At 42.7% G+C, this 25,713-nt stretch overlaps 1 protein-coding gene across 3 annotated transcripts in view; it reads right to left on the reverse strand.

Annotated features, from left to right (window-relative positions):
• HS3ST4 (heparan sulfate-glucosamine 3-sulfotransferase 4) overlaps positions 1 to 11,572 on the reverse strand; it is a 384,757-nt gene extending 373,185 nt beyond the window's left edge. For 2 of the 3 annotated variants that reach the window (XM_036992587.2, XM_036992590.2), the window contains exon 1: positions 10,765 to 11,572. In XM_036992587.2, the coding sequence (XP_036848482.1) occupies positions 10,765 to 11,498 (734 nt within the window). In that variant the 5' untranslated portion in view covers positions 11,499 to 11,572. Of the gene's footprint in view, positions 1 to 8,252; positions 10,561 to 10,764 lie in introns of those variants that run through there. The other variant, XM_036992589.2, reaches the window with a different exon arrangement.
• Positions 11,573 to 25,713: the final 14,141 nt, after the last annotated feature.

The raw sequence follows: 25,713 nt of genomic DNA on the forward strand, positions 1-25,713 counted from the left end.
CAAAGTTCCCAAAAGCCATATGTTACAGTAAAAAGATACCTGCTGGTGACAGCCTGCTGTGTGACCCTGGGACTGTCACTTGTCCTTCTGAAGTTTCATTCTCTTTACTTATAAAATTGGGATAAGAAAATATCTACTTCATAAAGCTGCTGTGAGGAATGAATGAGGTGCTGTAGGGAACTTCTGGGGAGACCGTCTGGTCCACAGCCGCACAAATTACTTGAGTGGGTTTCTCTTTCTTGCACCCAAAATAGTCTTGCAAAAATAGCCATAGGAAAGCTTAGAACAATGCTTAGCCAGAGTTCCTAAGAAATGTGTTATTTTTCAGAAGCCTGGAGTTTTGCAAGAACACTAAGCACCCAGAAGGTATTCCTTTCATCCATTAGTTCACTGATTCACAACTACTGATTAACTAGCCACCGTTATTGAGTGCCTACTGTGTGCCAAGTACTGTTCTGGGCACTGATGAGGGCCAAGATGGACAGGACAAGACGCCTGCTCCTGGGCAGTTTAGCAATCATTAAGAGAGATGAGGAGTTGGGATGGCTCGGGAGAGTGGTACATGCTTGGAAAGTAAACAAAACCACAGAACAAGCTCAGAAGTGAAAAGTGGTCTTTAGGTGTTAGGAAACGTCTTTTTGAGGAGTGAAAAGTGAGCCAACACCTGCTGGATTAGGAAACAGGCAGTTTAGAGATCTGGGACAGACTATTCCAGGAGGAGGGAGTAAAAAAAGGCCCTAAAAGTGGAAACCAGCCTGGTCCCAGAACAGGAAGGAAGCCTCTTTCACTTTGTTGTTGGGACAAGACCCCCCATGAGCCTGTCCTGTAGGCAGGCCAGGCCACCTGCACACAGGAAATCAAGAGCTTCTAGCAGGGAAAGGCTAACAATTATTACTCACTCCCAGGACGCTGAAAGGCAATAATTCCACTGGAAAAGGGCTCTGAGACAAATCAAAGGAGATACTGTACATCTGGAGCCAAACACCTGGGTTTGAATCCCAGCTCTTCATTCTGAACATGTTACTTGGCCTCTCAGTGCCTCCATTCGCTCACCTGGAAAACGTGGCCCATCCCAGAGCCCTGTCTTGCTGGAGGGTTTCGGCCCCGGGCAAGTTCACTCCTGATTCAGTGAGACCGAGAAATGACAATGGAACACTCCTGGGGTGAAAGGGTTTATACCCAGCTTTATTCTCAGTGTGGCAGGTCACGGGCTTGAATCCCATCCACCTTAGGGCAAGTCTGTAGACGGCAAGCTGGTCTCTGCCTCTGGGCCTCTCTGCCCCACACAGCCATCTCAGTCTCTATCCTCGGTGCTCACTCAAGCCTCTGCTCTCCTGCAGCTGTGCAGCCCAGAGCACTGGGAGGAGCTTCTTTGATAAAGTCAGTGAAAACTTATTGCCCACATGTGTGCAGTGAGCGAGCCAACCAGGGTCAGATGAGAATCCTGGCCATAGGAACTTTCATTTTCTCCACACTATCTCACAAGGTTCTTGTGAAAAAGGTATCTGAGGCTTGGAGCGTAGCCCAACATGTATGAATACAACATGTGTCAACCAGTACGACTGTTATTCTCTCTACCAGGTACTTATTCTTTCCAATCCAAATCCTCATTTCTCTGTTTTATTAAAAGTAACTATCACTTGTCCCTGATTTGGTTTTTGCTTTGTGCATCTACACTTAATAATTTACACCAATTCAACAGTTAATCCACACCTTGGCACAGTCCAACCACCCCTGCATTTGGCTGTATAAAACAGTCAGCAGCCCCACCCCCCTAGTCCCACAGGAAATATAACACTGTTTATGAATCTGAACTACAACAGTTGTCTTACCACCATCTCTCCTGTCAAATAAAATGTGTAAAGTAAGGAAATCCTACATACCGAGTACAGCATGGTGGCCATGTTCACATAACAGGATTTTCAGACCACTTCAAACACAACTGACCTCAATTTAGCAGCAAAGAATCCCAATAAAAAAGGAAGAAGAGGGATAGAGGGAAGGGGAGAGAAGAAAAAGAAAGAAGTGCTATCCAAGAGAAAGTGGGCTTTTTCCATTTAATGCCTCTTTTCTCTGATGCCTCTCAGTAAAGTATTAAAATTTTGTACTTACCAAGTCCCTTGCAATTTTTGCTCAGTTTGTTCCTAGTTATTTTGTCTCTTTGGTTGTTTCTATATATAGACTCTTTTCTCTCATTATATTTTCAAAATGGTTAGCATAGGCACATAGAAAAACTATATATTTTGCATAATAATTTCTTTACCAGTCCCCTTAATGAATCCTATTATTGTTTCTAATAGATTCATGGGTGGGATTGGTTATCTGAGAATTTCCATAAAGAGATGAAATTGCTGGCAGGTAGTGATAATTCCACCGCCCTCTTTCTTATTCTTTTTCTAATCCAAATGCATTATCTATTAATTCCTGAACAATGGTAAGTAATAGTGATTATTATGGGCATTCTGGCCTTGTTCTGGAGTTAATGGGAATGTTTCTGGTGTTACCATCAAAGATGATGCTGGCTTTGGGTATAACTCTTTCAGCAAGTGTTCTAAACATCAGGTCTAAATATTGTTTTACAGCTGTCTTTTTAGCATCCATAAAATAAATCATAGGATTTTTCTCATTTGCCTGTATTTAGAGTAAGTCATATTATTTGATTTTGTAAGATCAAACCATCTTTCCATTCCCGGAATAAATCCCACCTTGTAAGGGTTATTAATGCATTGTAATGTAATCAGTTACTTTTGTCCAATTCCACACTCCATGAGTTCTTTCAGATCATTAGCCCTGATTGATTCATGTTTGATCCCTCTACCACATGGTTACCAATCAATACATGTTTAATGAATAAATAAATGAATGAATAACTAACATGTCAAGTACACTGGACTTCCCCAAACTAACCTTTTGTACCTCTTTCTGGGTTAAAATACTCAGAGAGATCATGTACCTATCCCAGAGTAGATCTTTATATGTCTAATGCACATATGGTTTAAATGGCCCCACTTCTTCTAGCAATAGAACTTCATTCTCTATTGGTAAACTATTCCCTATGGTTTCAGTGGGGAAAATCCCACTTCCCTACTCCCACCACCACCCCAACTCAAAGGGGCGGCTACATCACACAGACCTGGCTGCCTAGGCCGAAGGCATCTATAGGAATTTCTTACAAAAGCTGTTAAGGAAAATTATTCCTAAAAGAATTGATAAACATATATTTGTGTAGGGTTGCTGCTTAACATATTGCCTAAAATGTGGTAAGACAACCTGAGAATGAAGCAAGGTAGAGACAAACATGGCAAAAAAAAAAGAGAAAGAGACAGATCGAGTGACATCATATGAGCCCCTGGATCCAGCGTTTTCAGGACTTCCCGATTATGTAAGCCAATAAATGACCTTTTTTGTTGTTTTAATCATTTTTTAAATTTTCTACTACTTGCAACAAAAAATATTATCTAATTCATGTGTTACTTTGTTTCCCTGTAAATAGGCTTCATATATTCTTAAATAAAGGTTGAAAAAAACATTTAAAGGAAGGCAATCCTAACTAGTCAGTGTTTAAAAAAAAATCAACTGCCTGCTTTTAATTAATAGCAGACAGGCTGAAAAGCTCCCTTAGTGAATTATAATTTCAGATTGAAATTCCCAAGACAATTATAGAGATGCTTGTTAAACCACAGAAACCAATGGAATCAAGAGATTAACAGGGCAAGTGGTTCAATCAGTTACAGAGATATCATCCATTATGCAAAACCAAAATCTTTAAAACTTTCTAACACCGAGCAATCTCTCATTCACCTGCAATCTCAGGGCCCCTCTCTGGACGCAAGTTAGAAGTAAAAATGCCTGGTACGACCTACAAAAATAAAAATAAATACATCATGTTATGATGGCAGCTGAACACCAGTGAAAGCAGCCAGACCGCAAGATGGAGTTGTCCGGGGTCTTCCCAGACAGTCCTGCCTTCTCAAATGCCTTCAGTTCTGCAGAACACCTGAAGGCAAGCATGCTTTTGGCATTCTAAGTGCCACTGTGACTATCCAGGGTGAAGCAGCATCAATTCCTACTGTCGGTTCCAGAAAACAACAGAGTGCGGGAGCCCACAGTGCCTGTCACGTCCCCACCCCGTCCCTGCGGCGCAGAAGTCTGGCTCCAGTTGCCTCGTGAAATCAGACTTCTCCTCCTTCAGCTCAAGTTACAATAGACCAAATTCTGGAATCCGGGTTTGATTATTCTCTGGAGAGCTACTTAAGAGCTGCTTCAGGGTTTGAAATCCCTCGTTCAGACATAATCTTGAAATAAAAGACTATATACAAATGAAGAATGCATTACAGCTTTCTCTTTGGGGCCTTCAGTACTGATAGGCACGATAAAAGGGAGAAATTGAAGGAGATTGAAGAAGAAAAGCCAGGGGGAAAAGGGAAAATGGGAGAGAGGAAGACAGAGGAAAGAGAGAGAAAGGCACTGTCTCAAATTCTCCCATTTCATCCACACACAATCCCTTGGAAGTAACATTGAGCCCATTTTGCAGATGAAGAAATTGAGGCTTGGTGATATTAAGTAACTTGTCCGAGGTCACAGAATGAGGATGCAGTAGATTCTGACTCAGAGATGGGGGGAGGGGGTGGACGTACTCCAAACAATGTTGGTTTTACTTTATTAGGAAGCTAATAGATTCCTCCCTTTAAAGAATATAATACAGAGTTTTGTTCTAGTACTAAAGTATTTCACATGGATTCTCTGAAGACCATATATCCTCAGAGATGAAGGAAGGAAAGAAGGGAAGAAGGGAGGGAGGGAGGGAAGAAGGAAGGAAGGAAAAACAGATTTAAGTGACCTGACTTCCATCAGAACTAGTATGTGGTGAATCAATTTTTCCACCTCTCAGGTCTTACTCAATCCACCTGACCAGTCTCTTTTAAAAGCATAATGTATCTATCTGGATCAAATACAGATGCTCCTGCTTAATGAGTGAACAATGAGAATGTTCTCACCTTCAGGAAAATGTTCACTGGGAACAAAAGGAAAATTTATTTGTGAATTGTCTTTTTTTGTCTCAATGTTCTTGTTTATATCCAGCTCCTCTTGTTTTGTTGCGGTATATCTGTGAGGTATTTCCCCCATGCTGTTGCAAAATCTGTAAAGGGGGAAAAAATCTGAACTGAAATAGCACATGTAAGCCAGAATTCTGGCAACTGCAAAGGCTGTGGTTATGCCCGTGACTTTCTGAAATGAGTTTAAACCAGAGGTCGCGAACTGGTAGCCAGCTGGCTGTCTCCAGCCCACAGATGTGTTTTGTCCGTCCTGCAGTGTTGCCCATACGATGCTTTTAAGAAATTTCAATCTGTTGCTAACATTAAAAACCGGGAGATTTCACATCAAAACCTGGATTTCCAGTTCCTCTTAAAAAGTGGAATATCTGGTAACCTGACGCCACGTTTGCACATGTAAAAGGGTATATAGCAGGGACACAGCAGGAACATAGCACGTCTGCCCCTTTAAATAGAGAAGACCCAGCTTCTCCCCATCTAGTCTAGTTCACTCATTTATATGATCCACCTGGGCCCTAAAGGCATCTGAGATGGCGACCCTGGGTTTAAAAGGTTAAGCAGATGTAGATTGCAAAGCCAATCATTATTTGACTTTTTTGAAAGATATCCCAAATAAGAGACTCTTTGGTCAATATTATGACAGAAGGGAAAGCATACGGAGACCAAAATAATTTGAGAAATGGAAAAACACAGTAGTTGGGTCCATTTGGATTTCTGCTGTGGGATACCCACCCATCTTTTCTTTAGAAAATATATTCACTTTTATTGTTTCATTTATTCCTCCACCACAACCCTGCAAGAAAGGAATTACTCTCAAATAAACTGAAAGTGAGTGATGTTACATCAGATCATCCAACTAGTAAGTTGCAAAGCCAGGTTTCGAATCCACTTTTGCCCAGCTACAAACATAATGCTTTTGGAATAATGAAAGAGCACTTTGCAAAGCTCTGAGGTTTTCTACCTCAGGGCCTTTGCATCTGCTGTTCCCTCTATTGGAAACCTCTCCACCCAGATCTTCACATGGCAGGAGCTTACTCTTTCACTTCATTTACATCACCTCAACAGAGAGGTTTTCCCTAATCATTTGATCTAAAATAACATATGCACATGCTTGCACGCATGCGTGCATGCGCGCACACGCACACAAAACTGGTTACTCTCTAGACCCCTGCTACTCAAAGTGAGGTCCAGGGATCAGCAGCATGAGTGTCACCTGGGAAATTAGAAATGCAGACTCTCAGGCCTTTCCCCACCAAGACCTATTAAATCAGAATCTCCATGTTAACATCCCGGGTGACTAATGTACATTTAAAGTTGAAAAGCACCCCTCTACAGGAACCCTGTCCAGTGGAAGTATAATGTGAGTCACAGGTAATTTAAAATTTTCTAGCCGCACGTTAAGAAAAACAAAAAGAAAGATTGTTTGCCATCTCCCCTGCCCCCTACTACAATGTTAGCTTCCAGGAGAACAGGAGCTTTGCTCATCCCATCCACCACTTTATTTCTGTTACCTACAACAGTACCAGGTACATGGTAATAATTACTCAGTGTTTGTTGAATGGAAGAATAAAGGAAGGAAAAAACCCTGTGACACTTAATGAGTGGCAGGCAGTGTAGTAAAGGGAAAGAAACCAGCTCTTTGAAATTGGACAGATGTGGTCAGCTCGACCACTTGATGTGAGCATCCAATATGGAGTTGCATATGTCAGGTCTTCAGTATGGAGTTGCTTATATCAGGCTTGCCTGCTTTCTCACTGACTGTCTCTGTAAACATACCCCACCCTAAATGGCATGCCGGTGAATGCCCACACCATGACCACTGGACCACAGACAGGTGCACCGAGGCTTGCTCCTGCTCCCTCATGGATTCATCATTCCACTGGAACTGTCCCCACTGTATCGCCTTCCCCCTGGGACAGATGAGAGGCTGGCTGGGACAGCCCAGACCTGAACCATCCGTTGTGACCAGTATGAGATGTATTGATTTGTGGTATGTGTGATTTTCAGATATGCTTTATTCCCCCTTTGAGTGTTGTGTGAAAGGAAATTGCAAAATAAACTGTGTGATTCGTGCAACCTTAAGGGTGTTAAGTTCATTACTCCATCGCCCTGCAGATCCATACTTCCTGACCAGCTCACAGCTACATCTCCCAACTCAGCAACCTTGCACCCCTCTTTTACCCTCCAGGAGCCGCCTGGAAAGCAGGAATGCTGCTGTTTAGCTCACAGTCTCATCACAACACTCGAATGTGCTTACACATCTCTAAAGCTCCAACCACCACAAATAACTGGTGTCCAATAAATGCCAGTGCCTCTCCATCAGCCTCCTTTGCCACCTCTCCAGACACCATGCAATACAGCTCACCTCTGTCCTCTGGAGAGCATGGCTGGGGAAACTGGTTTCCCTAGCTCATGGGACAAATGTATTAACTTTTACCAGTGAAGACAACTTGAAACCATGGAGGGTCACTTCCCATTTTCCCAGGAGCCAAGTGGTTTCCAAAGCAAAGTGGATATGGGTTCCGTACAGTCTGTAAACCACAAGGAAGCAACAGCTCAAGTCCCCTCTGTCACTTTGATGGGTTCTGTTGTGGCAAGCTGCCATAGTGTCCCATTGCTTTGAAGAGCTTAAGGCCTCTGCCCAGACATTGTATCAGCTCATACTGAAAAGGGTATTGTGACTCTGCCATTTTATTTTAGTTTATTGGTGGGAGGGAGGAAAGGTGGGTTTAATCTACCCCCACTTATTAATCATTGGCCTGTGCCAATCCACCAAGTGTGGCTTGCTTTCTCACAGCTTTAACACGCATCCTAATCCATTAGTCTATCTTGCCCTGAAAATCTAATGCACATGTTCTAATCTCAAATGTGTTTTTACATCACATTAGATCAACAGCACAGGAGAAAGCAAAACCCAGATTTAGACATAACTGGAGTGACACCAAGGAAATAAAACTGCTAGGGCTGCTTAGCTGGAGAAGAGAAAAACCCAAGCTGGCTCTGCAGAACAGCCCCAATTCCTTCTTGCTTCCTCCTCTTGCTGAAAACACAAACGCCAGAAATGCCTGCAGAATTAGTAGGCTGTTAGGAGGTACATCGAAAAGAAAAACAAAGACAAAACAAATAAATAATGGGGACCAAAACCTTTAATTAACCTGTGGATCTCTAATCAGACAAACAGTAGACTAAGATTTCAGGCAGAATAAATACATGGTGCATGGGGAGGAAGCATAACCATTAAACACAGACTCTACCATTTAAAAGGAGTTGGACTTGGGAACCAAGAGGAAATATTTCTGTTATTGGTTTGAATTAATGCCACTGTTTCCTTTTCTAGAAAAAAGTGACGTTATTCTCATCCCACCTTCCTTCATGGGAGAAAGAAGGAAGCCTGTATAGATGGAGCTAACGAAAACCCACAAAATCCATCACAGTACATCTGTCCCTGGTAAGGCTGGAGAGGTATCCACTGGGTCAAATGGGTGTCTGGGAGTCTTCTCAACAGCCAGATTTGAGTGGCTAATGAGTCCTCCATACCGGACAGATTCTTCTCCAGCACGTCCAATCTGCACCACTAAGTGGTACAAGGGATCTCCCATGGGCTAGACGCTGGGGTAGGGGATTGGGGACACAGAGGTGTCACATGGTCTTCCTCAGTGAGGACCAAGGGAATCTAGTTCTATCCCCACCTCTTCTGTATAACAGTTTGGTGATTGGCTCCAAATATTGTCACTGAACCCTAAATCTCACACATGTGATGGCTGGGAGCACCACTGTGCTGCAATAATAGCTTCAAGGGCCATGTCATAGGAGCAAGGCAGTTTAGAGGCCTTCTTTTCCCAGCCTCAGTATAAAAGAACATAGGAAAATCTGGCATCTTCCATCCTTTCATTCAGAAAATTCTCCAGCCCCTTCAATGGGACTGCCTGACATGCATTCCACCATGCACTCCTCCTCAACTTTATTTTAAATCATCTGGATAATAAAATACCCCCTTATCTGTTTTCAGCTGCTGCAAAGCAACCCAGACACACTGGAAAGATTCTATCTTTATGCCTCCCTCTCCACCAAAGGGCACTTGACACTTCTCCCAAGATACACAACTTTAAAATTAGAATTGGAAAAAGCCACAGTTACCCTCCTAAGGCCAAAGCTGTCCCACAGCAGAAACCAGAATATTCCTATAACCAACAATTAAACAACTGAAACCTTCCCAGACAGCATAGCCCTTCTTTCTTTTGCTGTTGCATTAATCATCCTAACACCTTTTTAATTATAATCACAAACTGGAAGCCATGGCTTGTGATGTTATAAATACTGATTTTCCAGTTAAATTAGGCATTTGCTGTTTTATGTTTTGATAGGAAGGGGCTGTTTGAAGCCTCTTAAAATATTGCAATTAGTTCTCTCTGTTAAAACAGACAAGGCATTAACAGACACATTTGCTGTTTCAGTTTAATGTGCCGGAATGTGTATGCTTAACTGTACTTCTCTGAAGCTTTGAAAGCATAAGGCATATTTTTTAAAGTGGAAGACATCATTCATAATGCACACTTCTATTTTATATTTCTTAAGTCATTTCTAAAACTTTCTCAGGCTGTAATTTAAAATTAGAAAGCACATCTCTTCAACAGGAAGGCGACTTGTCAGGAAACCATCCTTATTTTACCTAATGTCTCTGTTAAGATGATAGAATCACTTCAGCTGACAAAGCCTGTGTTTTCGTTTGACAATTACAATTAATTACTGAGATGCAACTGAGATGGGGCCAGCTCTCCAAATCTGTTTTCCAAAGAGATACAAAACGAAAGAAGGAAAGGGGACTTGCATTTGGGGCATCCGTACCAGTATTGTTTTAGGTGCTATGGCCAGCAAGAAAGCTGGTTTATTAATTTATTTTAGCTGCACTTAACTTTCCACATCTCTCTTCTTCCTTTCTCTCACCAAGGGCAGAGTGTGGAAAAGGAGGGAGATGAACATTTCACAAGACATAAGCCCAATCTGTTGGCGCGGGTTGGAAAGGGCACGGGTGCCCGGCATACAAACTCTAAGGGCGCCAACTGTCATGTAGACAGTGATGCTCCTTATGCAAAATCGACTCCGTGTTCACGTGGCCAAGGGGGACAGAAAGTTCTGGAGAGGGGGAGCAGCCTCAGTCGTTACTAGAAAGCCGAATCTCGCCTCCATCACCTTTTCAACCGTTCCTTGTTCATTTTGCTCTAACCTGAAAATACTGAAGTTGGACTCCAGCCACGCAAATACATTTGAGGGCGATTCTGAGAGATTTCTGGGGATCTCAAATTCCCCAATGATCAATCTAGCTATCCTGTTTCGTTCCGCGGCGTCCTCAACACAAAAACGCAGAGCCCCGCCAGTGCCTGGGTTAGGAAAACCCCACGGGCACGAGGACTGGGGATTCCCCGGCTTGGAGCTGGCCAGATTCACAGAGCACCTCCCTGGACGAGGAGCCCGCGGCAGGCAGAGCAGGGTGACATCTACCCTAACCCTGAAATAAAGTGCTTCTCGGTCAGGGTCCAGCCCTCTCCGCCGCACCCCAGGAGCAGCCCCGCCAGCGCCAGGGTACGCGGAGCCCTCGTGGGGCGGAGGGCTCTCGGGACGGTGGCGTCTGGATTTCCAGGGGTGTGGAAAGCGGCGGCTTCCCCTCCGGGTCTCCCCACGCGTCCATCCCCCACGCCGCGCCAGGTCCTACCTGTACCACTCCAGCCCCTTTTCGTAGTTCCTGTCGAAGAAGTGCGGCTCTACGCCCACCGCCCGCACGTCCGGGTGAACTCGGATCGCCTCCAGCAGCGCGCGGGTTCCTCCCTTCTTGACCCCGATGATCAGCGCCTGGGGCAGCTTCTTCTCCCCGTAGTCGGGGGTGCTGGCGGCGCCGCCCCTCTCGCTGCTCCCGTTGGCCGCCCGCCGGCCTGCGAGCTCCTCGTCTGTGGTGCTGGACTCGTGCGCTTCTCTCTCCAGCAGCGCGCTCTGCGCGGTGATCATCTCGCCGGGGGCCAGCGGGGCCCGGAGCCAGGCGTCCCGGGCGCCCCCGCCGCCGCTCGCCAACCCCCAGCCGTCGGCCCCGGGGGAGGCGGACTGCTCGGAGGGCTCGGGCGGCTCCCCGCGGCTCGCGTTGTCCGGCGGCGGTGGCGCGGGCGGCTGCGAGGGGGCGCCGAGGCGCACGGGGGGAGGCAGCAGCGAGGGTGGCGGCGGGCTCGGCGGGGGCTCGGCGGCGGCTCCCGGCGGCTCCTGCAGCGCCAGGGGAAACTGCAGCGAGCCCGAGCCGCCCAGGAGGCTGTAGCACAGGTAGGTGACGGACAGGGACAAGGTGCACATAAAAAGCAGCTTGCGCGCCGGCGGCCCCTTAGCAGAGGCGCCAGGCGGCGGCGGCGCGGCGAGAGGTGGAGGCGGAGGCGGAGGCGGAGGAGGTGCGGGCCACGGGGCCATCGCGGCTCCCGGCTCGCGGCGGGGGGGGCGGCGGCCCCCGGCGCTGCCCGGACATGGTTTCAGCCGCCGCCCCCGCCGCCGCCGCCGCCGCCGCCGCCGCCGCCGCTGCTGCCCAGCCGCCCCGGCTGCATGAGGCGACGCCGCTGCGCCCCCGGCCCTGGCCGCTGTCCCGCTTCGCCCGGGGGAAGCCCGGCCGCATGGCCCCCCTCCCCACTATTCCCGCTGAGTCCGGGTGGCCCCCCACCGCCCCCCCTCAGCCTCTGGCAAGGGGACTGAGGGGGGCGCGCGGACCCTCCGGCTGCACCTGCTCCGTCTGCAGCGCCCCCGCTTCCCCGGCTCCGCCGCCGCGGCTCTTGCTTCAGCCTCTGCCGCCGCCGCCGCGCACTGTTGCAGCCCCGAGTTCCTTCCCCGCTGCTAACTTTCTGCCGGGAGAGCGGAGCGGCGCGGAGGGAGGAGGAGGGGGCCGGGCGCGCGCCCCGCGCCGCCGAGGGAAGGGAGGGTGTACTTCGCGCGCGCCTGCGGAGGGGGGCGCGTGAGCGGGGGCGTGCGCCTGGGCTGGGGCGCCCGGGAAAGCGGAGATCGTGCCCCCCACTGAACACACACAGGCGCTGGAGGTTGTTCCCCTCCCAGGCTCGCGTGCTTCCCCTCCCCTGGGAGCCTGGGACGCCGAGTTCTCCATCCCTTTCGCAGCACTTTTAGGGACCAGGAGCCCGACGCCAGCGTGGGTGAGGCGCTCAAGGGAGCTGAGGGCCAGAGCGTGGCAAGCTCTCGCTTCCCCTTTTCCCCTAGGACTCCGGGCAAACTCGGCCCATTCCTGACCCGCCTTCTGTCACCCTGGATAGCCTCCTCCTGACTTTGGCCAGGGAATGATTTCTTCCCCACAAAAGCTTTCCATGCCAACTGACATCTTTCCAGCCTTCCCTTTCTTATTATCTTGAAGCTCCCAATGGATGGATCTTTTACCCAACCCCCAGGTTTCCCTGCCACAGACACTTTGCTTCTGACCCACCAGCGGGTAAATGTGCTTTCTGCTCCCAAAGATGAGACTATTCCCTTTCCACCACCCTTATACCTTCGTCCCTTGAGGACATTGCCAATAAAGGATTTCAGGTCTCCCTGGACTGAAAGAAACTAAGGTCCTTATCACTCTAAACACCCAATAAGCACAGACAAATTGGGTTGTAGGGTGTCTGTGCATCGCTTCGTTGAATTTTTTTAAGAAGAATGAAGTGTATTTTCTCTGGAGAAAGATCTCCATCCCTCACCCTCTCCTGGGGGAAAGGTAAACATCAGAAGGCTTTGGAAGATTCAAAACTAGACTCTGCTTCCCATTGCCTTTTGCTCAGAGACGTATTGGATATGGGAAGCTGGAATGGGCGGACAAAGCAGAGTAATCAGCTGAGACACTCGAGCGGACACTGCGTCCTGGCGCCAGGGGCTGGCCCTGCGCACGCCTCCAGCCACTGTCTCCCAGGCGCTGGCCAGGGTGAGTCCCAGTTACCCTGTAGCCACAGCTGGGTGCCCAGCGGGTCTGCTTTCACCTGGGGGAGAGGGGAGCGATGCAGCTAACATCTCTGATTCTGTTTGATCACATAATAAGAACAACAGTTGAAAGAAAAGGTATATAACGTCTAAATATTAACTAGATATCTAGTGCTAAAGAGGAAAAAAAAACGTTAATCAAATAAAATGAAGAACATGGACTTTTCCCTGAGTGAACAAAAGCTCACTGCTGCTCTCAGCTGGACATGAGTTTCCTTCACTGCAGCTTTAGTTCAGATAAAGATTATTCCTTTATAATATATTTTTTATGGTACCCTGGAGACTTCTGAAATGCAGAGTCTGGTGTCCTGTAAATCATTCCGTGTAACTAGGGGTGCTTTTTCACACACCACAGGACCGCATTGCTGTAATGCTAATGCAAGGGGCCAACTGGAGCTGAGAGAAACACAAGCCTTGCCTGTCCCTCCTTCTGCTCCAAGCCCAGCTCTGGATGGCCAGCCAGGAGGCCCTGCTGGCAGCAGATATTGCCACGGCTGTGGCCCGTCTCCTTCTCAAGGCCCAGGCAGCAGGATGGCCTCCCTGTCCCCAGGGCCTCCCTGCAGTATGTGCCTAGCGCCCAAACTTCTCCATCCAGCCTCTCAACCACCCAAATGAACCTGCTCTATATGATGTTTTACCAAAGATGTACTTCCCAGTTTGCAAAGGTTTTCCTAAAATGGTGTTAAAGCTTAACCTAGAGGAGACAAACTGGCAACCAAATGAGAGGTGAATGTGGCCAGCACAGAGATATTAGCTAATTTAAACTGGTTGCAATATTTTTAAACTGCAGGTTTTCCCCAAAATATCCTAGATAAGCAGTTTCTGTTGAAATAGCAGACCCAGCCACTTTGGACCTCTCAGCCAGAGCTGAGAAGCCCTTTTCAGGGGAGCATGTGTGCCCCATTCTTGGTGGTACCCATGCAGATTGCCCCCATGCCTTTCTGTTACCTGCTTAGATGCTGCTAATGAAAAAACTTCCAGTATCCATTCTCCCTCTTATCCCCAAACAGTCATGCTTTAATAAGAGACCTGACAGAATGACACCCATAGGTGAAATGTCAGCCCCCCCCCCGACTCATGGGAAAGAGGTGGTTTTGGGGAGAGGAGCTTTGTAGACTCCTTTGTCAGTTGCCTATTTCTATTCTTGATCCAGGCTTTTCCTGGGAGCAAGTTCTTGAGGAATCTATAAGGGAAAGTAGGAGTCACCTACATAGGGAGAACTGAGACTTCATTCAGCAATTCCCAAAGGGCTAAAGACTAGATGAAATACCGTTTTCTATTTCCATTGCCAACACCCATACTTATTCAGCCCTATCTGAGCTTTTACAATATTCCTCTCACTGGTCTCCAGGTCTCTGGGGTGCCCCATTTCTATTCATCCTAGACAATAGCAGATAAATGCTTCAGAGACTTAGCTTCACCAGTGCCCCCTCTGACTCAGAAACCTTCCTCTAACTGCTCAACTAGTAAACTCCAATCTCTTTACCTTTGCACTCAAGGTCCCCTCCCACCTTTCCTGTATCTCACAGTCCTATCAAACAGTGCATGCCATCCAAACCTACATGTGTTACTCTGTTTCACCTCTGTGCGGTCGAACAGTAAAATTAAAACAAAGCTGTCTCTTGCCAGATATGTGGCTTTGGACAGGTCATTTCACCCCTCTGAGCCTCAGTTTCTGCCTGTATAAATGTTGGGTAATAAGACTCACCTCAAATTGTTTTTATAAAAAATTAAATTGACTTAGATAGTATATGTAAATATACCTGGCTCCCTACCTGGCAAGTGATGGCTACCAACAATTATCTGAATCTCAATATTGGCTCATGCCATGCCCTGCTTCTTTTGCTATAAAAACCTTTTCCATCAAACACATGTGCATCCCTTGTTTTCACATCAGTCCAAAGTATAAGCTGACATTCAGTTTCATAAGCTGCTCAGTAGCCTTTATGATGCCAAGTCTAATGCCTTATATATATATATATATATATATATATATATATATATATATATATATATATATATACATATTTTTTTTGAAGTGATAGAAATGACCTCTGGCTAGCTTCTCTTTATTATTATTATTAAAGAAGTTTACTAGAAGGATGTATAATAACTCACATAAAAGGGAATGTTTTAAAAAAATCAACAAACAAAAAGCAAAAATAGGCTTTGGAAAGGACAATAGAGGGCATAGGGTATAGAGTCATGAAGAGTCATTGCTGCAATTCTCCAGGTATTGTTGGCGCTTGTATGGCCCACGGAAGGGATATATTCCCTTGGCCTCTTAAAGTTAGGTGTGACGATGTGGCACTCTGGCTGATGACACTTGAGCAGCAGTAACACAGAAGTGAGAGCTTCTTGCAAGCAGAAGCTCTGGCAGACAGGGGAGGATTTACCAATAAAAGTGTGTTTTTTTCCTGCCTGGCAATTGTGGAAGAAGTTAGATTGAGTGTCTCTTAGCCACCATCTACTCAATCCTCCACATGAACCAAGGATAATTTAACTCCAGCCCCTAATGATATGTAACATGCTCAAGAAATAAACCTTGGTCATTGTCAGCTCCTGAGACTTGGGTGTTGATTGTGAATTTAATACACACTAGACTATCTGACTGATGAAAACACATTGAATTATTTCCTCTGCTTTTGGCCAAAATGACTTCTGTAAGGCAATATTAGAATTCTCTTTTCCCGAGGTGGCTAAGTGATAGATTACAAGTCTACACTGTCCCAGAAGTGTAGACAGAACCCTTATCTCATATATAGCAAATATATTTCCCCAAGTTGTCTCTTACCTGTCAGTAGAAAAGTATTTCTATACAAATCTGGAGATAAAGCTCCAGATAAAACCAACATCGTGACAAAGAGGATTATATGCTTGTACAAAGAGCAAAATATTAAAAGATAATAATGACCATGAACTTTGAGAACCTTGCATTGAAAAAGTTCTCAAATGGGAAATACTTAGAGATGACAGCACGACATAACAAAATTTGGTGGATGGAATTAAGCAATGCTTGTAAGAAAGATGGTATCTTCAATAGGCTTACCCAAAAAGAAGAAAAAAATGGAAAACAAATGAGCTACACTAGAAAAAGAACAAGAGAGTAAAGTCAGGAGGAAAGGAAATGATAGAGATAAGTGCCAGACCTTTGTTTATTTTCTGTTAATTTTTTGCTATGGACTAAACTGTGTCCCCACACTTGATATGTTGAAGCCTTAATTCCCAATGTGACCATATACAGGGACGGGTCTTTAGGAAGCAGTTAAGGTTAAAATGAGGTCATAATGGTGGAACCCTAATCAGATAGGATTTCAGTCCCATAAGAGGGACTTGCTTAGGAATAACCCCTCTTCCCGCCCTTGAAATTGCAGGCTTGTTCTTATGCCTACGGCATCAAGTAGGAAAAAAGAAAGTTGAGGTGCCGTGGGAAGAACCAAAAAATATATATAGTCGTTACATCAGTGTCCTCCCTTGGCAAGAACTACATAGTTAAACGAGAATCTTCCTCCTCCACCTCCTCTGCCCCAGAATCACCCAGAAAATAGAGAAATCTATCCAGTGGGGGACCACTTGTTTAGCTCTACTCATGTTCATGTTGAGTGTGAATGCACACTTATGAAACCATGTATTTGTATTTGTACTTTTATTAGTTTTCTATTGCTTAGTTACTATTTCTTACTGACTCATAAAAGCCTCTTATACATTAAGGATATCAGATTTTTTCTCTATCATGTATCTTCTACTTATTGAGTTACCAGTTTGCTTTAACCAGTAAATTGTTTTTAGTGTTTTTGATTAAACATGTTTTTCATATTTCTATACTCAGTCTCTCAATTATTTCCTTTGTAGTTTTTACTTTTGGTGGAAAATAGTGTGTCCCTGAAATAGGTAAATGTTCATCTACATTTTCTTCTAGTACATTTTTGGTTTATTTTCTACACATGTTTAAACATTGTAAAATTTATTTTGTTATATGATTTTACTCATGAATCTAACTTTTTTTCTTCATTTTCCTAGCACTAGTTATTTGCCAACAGTTTGAAACTTAAATGTTATGTAATAAGCCCATAATGTTGGATTTTCCTCATCCAGAAATATAGAAACTGAATTTACATTTGTTCAATCTTCCTTTATATCTCTTATTGGACTTCTATAATTTTACTGATATAAACCTTGTGCAAATCTCTGTCTGGATAAGCTAATTCTGCTGTGCTCAATTTTATAAAGTTTCTCACCTTTTTTTTGTTTCGTCCATTTATCCACTCTTTTGGGTGTCATTCTGAAGTGACTAGTATATTCTGGGCCCTGGATTAGACAGGGAGGTAGTAGTAGGAGAGAGGATAGATAGCAAGCTTCCTGTGCTCATGAATGCAGAAACAGTTATACAAGCAAGTTTAATAAAGTGAGGCAAGTACAAAAAGAGAGAAAATGCAGAGTGCCATGGAGCACATTATTAGTGCACCTTCCTTAGCCTGCAGGCAAGAGAGAAGCCTTCACAGAGGAAGTGACATTTAAGTCCAAGAAAAAAGGGAAAATTGGATTAAGCCAGGTAAGGCAGAAGATTATTTTTAGTATGTGCAACATCTCACCCACTTCATTCATTATAAATACACTTAGCAAACTAAATTGAAGGTAACTTCTCTAAGAGAAAAAGAATATCTGCCAAAAACCTTATACAGCAAACATTATAATAAAACATGACAAAGTCTTAGAACTGAACCCTTTAAAGGCAGGAACAAGACATGTGTGCCTTCCACCACAGCTGTTATTCAGCATTAAACTGGGATCCCTACTTAATTCAATAAGCCAAGAAAATTTGATAAATAGAGGACATGGAATTTGGACAGAAGAAACAAATTATTATTATTTGCACACTTTACATTTGTTGGCAAAAGAAAATCTATGAAAATCACAAACAAAAGAGTTTGGCAAGCTTGCCAAATAAAATTCAAAAGGCAAAGAATAACAGCATTCTTATATATAATCAGAATACAATTAGAATATATAATTTTATAAGAAGATTCTGTTTAGAACTACAATAAAATCCATTTAAGTCCTTTATAGACAAAATTGTACAACTTTTTGGAGGGGCATTTCATTTGTTTCCTAGGGCTGCCAAAACAAAGCACCACAAATTATGTGGTTTAACAGAAACGTATTCTCTCACGGCTCTGGAGGCCAGAAGTCTGAAATCAAGATGTCAGCAGAGCCATGCTCCTCTGAAGCTCTGGGTAGAATCCTACCTTGCTTCTCCTTAGCTTCTGGTGGTGGCTATCAATCCTTGGTGTTCCTTAGTTTGCAGCTGTATCACCCCAATCTCTGTCTGTGGTCACATGGCATTCTCCCTGTGTCCCTGTCTTCACGTGACACTTGTCCCTTCTTATAAAAACACCAGTCATATTGGCTCAAGGCCCACCCTAATGACCTCATCTTAACTTGATTAAATCTACAGAGACCCTATATCCAAATAAACTCCCATTCATAGGTACTGGGTGGTAGGACCTCACCATGTCTTTTTGGAAGACACAAATCAACTCATATCAAGCATAAATATATATATGTTAACAAATAAAACCTATACATTTATGTATGTATGTATGTATGAAGTAAAAACTCAGTACTGCAAAGATAACATTCTCACCTTTAGTCAATAAATTCTGAGTAATTTCAAACACAATCCCAATAGGGAAAGGTACATTCTAGCCTGGTCCCTGCACTAGGAGCCACTTCGAGGATGCAGCCTTGAGAGAGTAAGGTCTCACTGAGACCGTCTGTGTTATTTACTTGACCCACTCCATAAGAACTCTAAATACACTTTTAAGATTCTGGCAGGCACCGAGATCTACTCATCTTCCAGCCACCCAAGACAAGCCTCATATATAAGATCTTTTGCGTATTAAACATGCCACCTACCAATCTGGAGTGGCCTGCCTCTCCTTTGTCTCCCTCCATTTATGGGGCTAGTTTCAGATTTCACCCAGGAAACTCTTGAGGTTGCCAACCAACAGTGTGACAGTTTCTCAATTTTTCCTTGTCTTTTATTTTTTGAAGACCACTGGACTGCCCCTGGGTAGGTACTGGGTAGACTGCCCCTCAGTTTGGGATTTGTCTGATGTTCTTCTCATGATTATGTTGGAGCTACAGTTTTTGGGGAGAAGACCACAGAGGTGAAGTGCCTTCTCACATCCTATCAATGATAGATGTACTTCATACACTATTTGGAAATATACCTTGGAAACAAGATTAAGGTGTTTACCAAGTTCTGGTACAAACTTTGGAATTCAGGCTTATTATCATCGCTGAATCATTATTTAACATTATGTATTATCTTCTATATTTACACATGTTTTCAAACTATATTTTTATATAATCACTTATCCTCAAGGTGTGCTTTGTTAAACTCTCAATTGTTCATTCCAGTCCTTTTACTATCCCTGTACTTAGAGTATTTTGATTTGTCTCTTTGTTTCCTGGAATGTATCTTTCCACAGAGTGTGAGCTTCAAATTAGGGCCAGAACTTGGATGGCCCCCCAATTAAGTAGTGTGCTTTTATATAAAGATCAGAGTCAGTAGTTTTGCTAGATTCAAAGGACTCTCAAACCATGGTTAGATCACAACAGGGCAAAGAAGCAAACAAAAAACACTTTTCATGAGAGGATAAAATGTGCAAAAATGCAATTCTGCTTGCCAGTAGATAACACAATTATATGGCATCTTCCTTTTCTATTATGTTCTGTTTTTGTAATTACAAAGTAAAATATGAATACCTAGTAGTACACTTAGCAAAAAATAAATCCAAGAATATAGATGTAATTGGGAGCTCCTCTATTAAATATTGAATTCGCAATTTCTCATAAATATAATGAAAGCTACTTTTCAAAGTCAAAAATGCCTAGAGTTTGCGGCTCACAGATAATGTGATCCTCGGTCCTCTGGTCTTCTTGCTGCTGTTCAGTCTAGACCATATTTGCCATCATTATGCTGACTGTTCAGATATTTTACAAATATTGTCGAAACCATTGTATCTGATAAGTGAAAAAGCAGCAAGGATATTGAAAAGTTACTAAGAAAGGGCCCATGATTAGAAAGAAGAAAAAAGTGAGTTCTGGAAATGGGAGTCAAGAAGATGAAGAAGGTGGCACATGTGCCCTGCATGAATCATGTGAGAGGGTGACTGATTTTGAAGAATGAATCATGCAAGATGAGAAGTGAATTGTGCCCATGAAATCAACTGTAGTCATCAAGAAGTGAAAAAGACTGTTGGACTGAGTAAAGGTAGGAAGCCCACCAACCATCCAAGTAGTGAGGAGTTCAAGGACAAAGGTCTTGGAGGGCTGCTGCTGATTTTATCTTACAGATTATTCCCACCAGAGTTCAAGACATATCTGAATCAGCACACCATCCCTGCGAGTAGCAAGCCTGCACTCACGACTGCAATGCTAAAGAATAATGTACGACACTAGTAAAGATTATGCAGCAAAAAACAAATACCTGCCTTAACAGATTTCCAAGGAAGACAAAATTTATCTCTTTGGGGAAAATAAATCTGCTAGAAAATATATATGTAAGAGGGAAAAGAATATGCCTGCTTTTCAAGCTTCAAAGAAATTGATTCACATTCCTGTTAAGCAGAAATGCAATGGGGATCACAAGTTTAAATCCCATAAGTTACTTTGGACTTGAAAACATATGGATTTACAAATATCCTTTCAGAACCTAATCTATCCCAAAGTATAGACAATTTAACAGTTTGATAGGCACTGGTCTTTTTTTTCTGCAATAAATAAAAAATGGATCATACAATAAATAATATTATATATCAAATTCATTTTGTCATAGAGATTCAGGATACTTTCCTTATCAGTACATATAGTCTATCCCATTCCTCTTAATGACCAGAATGTGTTAATACAGAAATTCATCTGCCATATTAAACAATTCTACAGATGTACATTTAGGTGATTTCCTAAAGGTGAGTATATGTATACATACATACACATATATATTGCATACATATATAGTGTATATTACACATTGTGTATATATTGCATATATGTATATCACATATGTATATACACACACACACACACATATATTAGCAGTAGAATTGCTGTGCCAACTGGCATATGTGTTTCATAATTTGAAGAACTAAAAGTCCATGATAATTTATATTTTCACCCACAGTTATTTTTAATTTTTTAATTTTGAAAAAAAAATACTAAATGTATGTAAGTTATAAGATTAATACATACAACTCCCAAGTAACATTAATGAGATTCACCAGTTGCTAACATTGCACATTGCCATTTGTTTTATCATTCTTGGCCCTCTTTTTTCTCATTCTTTCTGATTTTAGAGCAGTTTGCATATATAATACCAATTTATCTTCAAGTATTTCATCATATATTTTCCAAAAACCAGGCTATGTAACCATAGTACACTCATCAAGTTCAGGAATTTTAATATTGTTGTAATACTTTTATCTACTTTATGGTTTATATTCCAGTGTTGCCAGTTGTCCCAATAATGTCCTTTGTGGCATTTTCTTCCCACTGACATGGGACCCAGGTAGAATCATATTTTGCATTTAACTGTTAGAGCTCTTTTGTCTCCTTTAACCTGGAAATGGTCCTTAGCCATTCATTATTTTCATGGCTTAGACATTTTTGAAAACATGGCAAGTTATTGTATGGAATGCCCCTCCATTTGGATTGGTCTGATGTTTCCTCAGGATTAAATTCATATTTTACATTCCTGGCTAGAATACTATAAAAATGATATGTTCTCAGAAACTTAGATCTAGAGGCACATTAAAGCCATTTAACAACTCATTAGTAATGTTAATTTTTCTCATCTGATAGAAGTGTTGTCTAGTGAAGGAATTTGGAACAAGTCTCCCTAAAATGTGCTAGGTGGACTATTTTAAGCTGAAGGTAATCAAGACCCAGCAGCATCAAGAAAAACATTTACCTTTCCCTTAAGCTACTTAAAAAGAGTTTATATAGGGGGCCTGACCCAGAAAGAGCATTATTAACAAGATAAAACATTTTTATCTGAATGACCTATCTGTATGGCAAGACAAACATCTAATTACCAAACGTCTGCTCTTCGTATTGTCCTCTGAGTCACCCTCCCCTGCTTTGAAGGCCCAAGCCCATCCCATTCCTTAACTGAAGAGGCATGTAAGTCTTAATTGTCTGGCTTGTCCTCAGGTCTTACAGTTTTATGGAACCCTCATACATACATAAATTTTTTTCTCCTGTTAATAGGTCTTGTGCGAATTTGCTTGTCAGACCAGTCAAAGGACCTAGGAGGGTAGAAGGAAAATTTTTACCGTTTAATTCATTGGGTTATAATACATAACTGTCCTTACTGAAAGTGATACTCAATTTGCCCCAGACCTAGCCAGTGGGATCCCCCTTACACACGCTCATTAATCCTTTTGAAACTCCCAATAAGTTTTTTTTTTTTTTGAGAGGGCATCTCTCATATTTATTGATCAAATGGTTGTTAACAACAATAAAATTCTGTATAGGGGACTCAATGCACAATCATTAATCAACCCCAAGCCTAATTCTCAACAGTCTCCAATCTTCTATAGCATAGCAAACAAGTTCTTACATGGTGAACAGTGCAAGGGCAGTCATATCACAGAAACTTTCGGTTTTGATCACGCATCATGAACTATAAACAGTCAGGTCAAATATGATTACTCATTTGATTTTTATACTTGATTTATATGTGAATCCCACATTCCTCCCTTATCATTATTATTATTATTTTTTTAATAAAATGCTGAAGTGGTAGGTAGATGCAAGATAAAGGTAGAAAACATAGTTTAGTGTTGTAAGAGAGCAAATGTAGATGATCAGGTGTGTGCCTGTAGACTATGTGTTAATCCAAGCTAGACAAGGGCAATAAAACATCCACAGATGCAGAAGATTTCTCTCAAAATAGTGGGGTTGAGGTTCTAAGCCTCACCACTGTTGATCCCCAATTTCTCACCTGATGTCCCCCCTGCAACTGTGCCTGTCTTAGGTTGTTCCTCCCTTGAGGAATCTTACCCGTCTCTGGTTAACCAGTCATCTTCCGGGGCCATACAGGGAAATGTAAAGTTGGTAAGTGAGAGAGAAGCAATATTGTTTGAAAAGGTTAGCTTTTTACTTCTTTGCAGATTTATGCCCTGTGGCTTTTATGTCCAGCATTTGTCTTGAGGTATCTTTACCACTTGGAAGAATTATGATACTCCGTAATTTCATTATGAGGCACGAATTCTATTTAAGGGTTGTAATTAGGAAGGAAGAAGAAAAGCTATAGAAGTAGCAGTCAGAAGAAAACATGGGAAGATTGATTATTTCTTTGATATATCTTCTTGTAGAGTAGTATAAGCATGTATAGGTTTTAAACTACTAATTAAATTGTGCACACACATTAACATAATAGGAATACAGCTACACAACCAAAGCAGACCTACAATTACCAGCCATCTCCTTTGAAACCAAGAAAACCAGTTAGGCACCCTAGGCATTTGTGAAAACTTATCAATGATATGATGGATATTGTCTAACTGAATTTGAATATTTTGAGAAAAATCAGACAAATTAAAACACATTCCTGGGAACTGTTCACATCCCATATGTTCTTTTAACAGTAGATAGTCTGTAGTGGCAAGATTTTGGAGCACTGCAACTTGCACTTCTAATTCGTGGTTGAGTTCCAACAGTATAGATCCAGTCAAGTTTGTTGTTTTACCGTATGCACAGGCCAGCTTAGATATCTCCTTCTTCATTCCAATGGCAAGTCCAGGAACCGGTGGGATGATGCAGCTACAACTGCAACAGCGCCAGGATCTTTGTTGAAGTTTTTTGATGATCATCTTCTGGAATGACTCTTCCAGAATATGTTGATATTGGAAGTTCTTCTTCATATCGTATCTTAATTCATTTTCTGGGTAGCCAAATTAGGCTTTGATCCTCTGTATAAACACAAACAAACCCCTTATCCACACCTTGACATGCCCCTATATCATTGTGAAGAACCTATTGGAGATCACCACACAGGAACTGCTGTTAGTCCATTCTTGCATTCTGTGATTCTGCTGCTGTTTTGTTCCTTCAGTTTTTCCTTTGTTCTTATACTCCACAGATGAGTGAAATCATTTGGTATTTCGCTTTCTCCGCTTGGCTTATTTCACTGAGCATAATACCTTTTAGGTCCATCCATGTTGTTGCAAATGGTAGGATTTGTTTTCTTCTCATGACTGAGTAATATTCCATTGTGTATATGTACCACCTCTTCTTTATCCATTCATCTACTGATGGACACTTAGGTTGCTTCCAATTCTTGGCCATTGTAAATAGTGCTGCGATAAACATAGGGGTGCATCTGTCTTTTTCAAACTTGAGTGCTGCATTCTTAAGGTAAATTCCTAGGAGTGGAATTCCTGGGTCAAATGGTAAATCTATTTTGAGCATTTTGAGGAACCTCCATACTGCTTTCCACAATGGTTGAACTAATTTACATTCCCACCAGTAGTGTAGGAGGGTTCCCCTTTCTCCACAACCTCGCCAACATTTATTGTTGTTTGTCTTTTGGATGGCAGCCATCCTTACTGGTGTTAGGTGATTCCTCATTGTGGTTTTAATTTGCATTTCTCTGATAATTAGCGATGTGGAGCATCTTTTCATGTGTCTGTTGGCCATCTGCATTTCTTTTTTGGAGAACTGTCTGTTCAGTTCTTCTGCCCATTTTTTAATTGGATTATTTGTTTTTTGTTTGTTGAAGTGGGTGAGCTCTTTATATATTTTGGACGTCAAGCCTTTATCAGATCTGTCATTTACAAATATATTCTCCCATACTGTAGGGTACTTTTTTGTTCTATTGATGTTGTCTTTTGCTGTACAGAATATTTTCAGCTTAATATAGTCCCACTTGTTCATTTTCGCTGTTGTTTTCCTTGCCCAGGGAGATATGTTCAAGAAGAGGTCACTCATGTTTATGTCTAAGAGGTTTTTGCCTATGTTTTTTTCTAAGAGTTTTATGGTTTCATGACTTACATTCAGGTCTTTGATCCATTTTGAATTTACTTCTGTGTATGGGGTTAGACAATGGTCCAGTTTCATTCTCCTACATGTAGCTGTCCAGTTTTGCCAGCACCATCTGTTGAAGAGACTGTCATTTTGCCATTGTATGTCCATGGCTCCTTTATCAAATATTAATTGACCATATATGTTTGGATTAATGTCTGGAGTCTCTAGGCTGTTCCACTGGTCTGTGGCTCTGTTCTTGTACCAGTACCAAATTATCTTGAATACTGTGGCTTTGTAATAGAGCTTGAAGTTGGGGAGTGGAGAGTGAGATCCGCCCCCCCACTTTATTCTTTGGGTATTCGGGGTCTTTGGTGTATCCATATGAATTTTTGAAATATTTGTAACAGTTCGTTGAAGAATGTTGCTGATAATTTAATAGGGATTGCATCAAATCTGTATATTGCTTTGGGCAGGATGGCCATTTTGACAATATTAATTCTTCCTAGCCACGAGCATGGGATGAGTTTCCATTTGTTAGTGGCCCCTTTAATCTCTCTTAAGAGTGACTTGTAATTTTCAGGTTATAGGTCTTTCACTTCTTTGGTTAGGTTTATTCCTAGGTATTTTATTCTTTTTGATG

This window comes from Manis javanica, chromosome 10 (assembly GCF_040802235.1).
Source record: "Manis javanica isolate MJ-LG chromosome 10, MJ_LKY, whole genome shotgun sequence".
Classification (NCBI taxonomy): domain Eukaryota; kingdom Metazoa; phylum Chordata; class Mammalia; order Pholidota; family Manidae; genus Manis; species Manis javanica.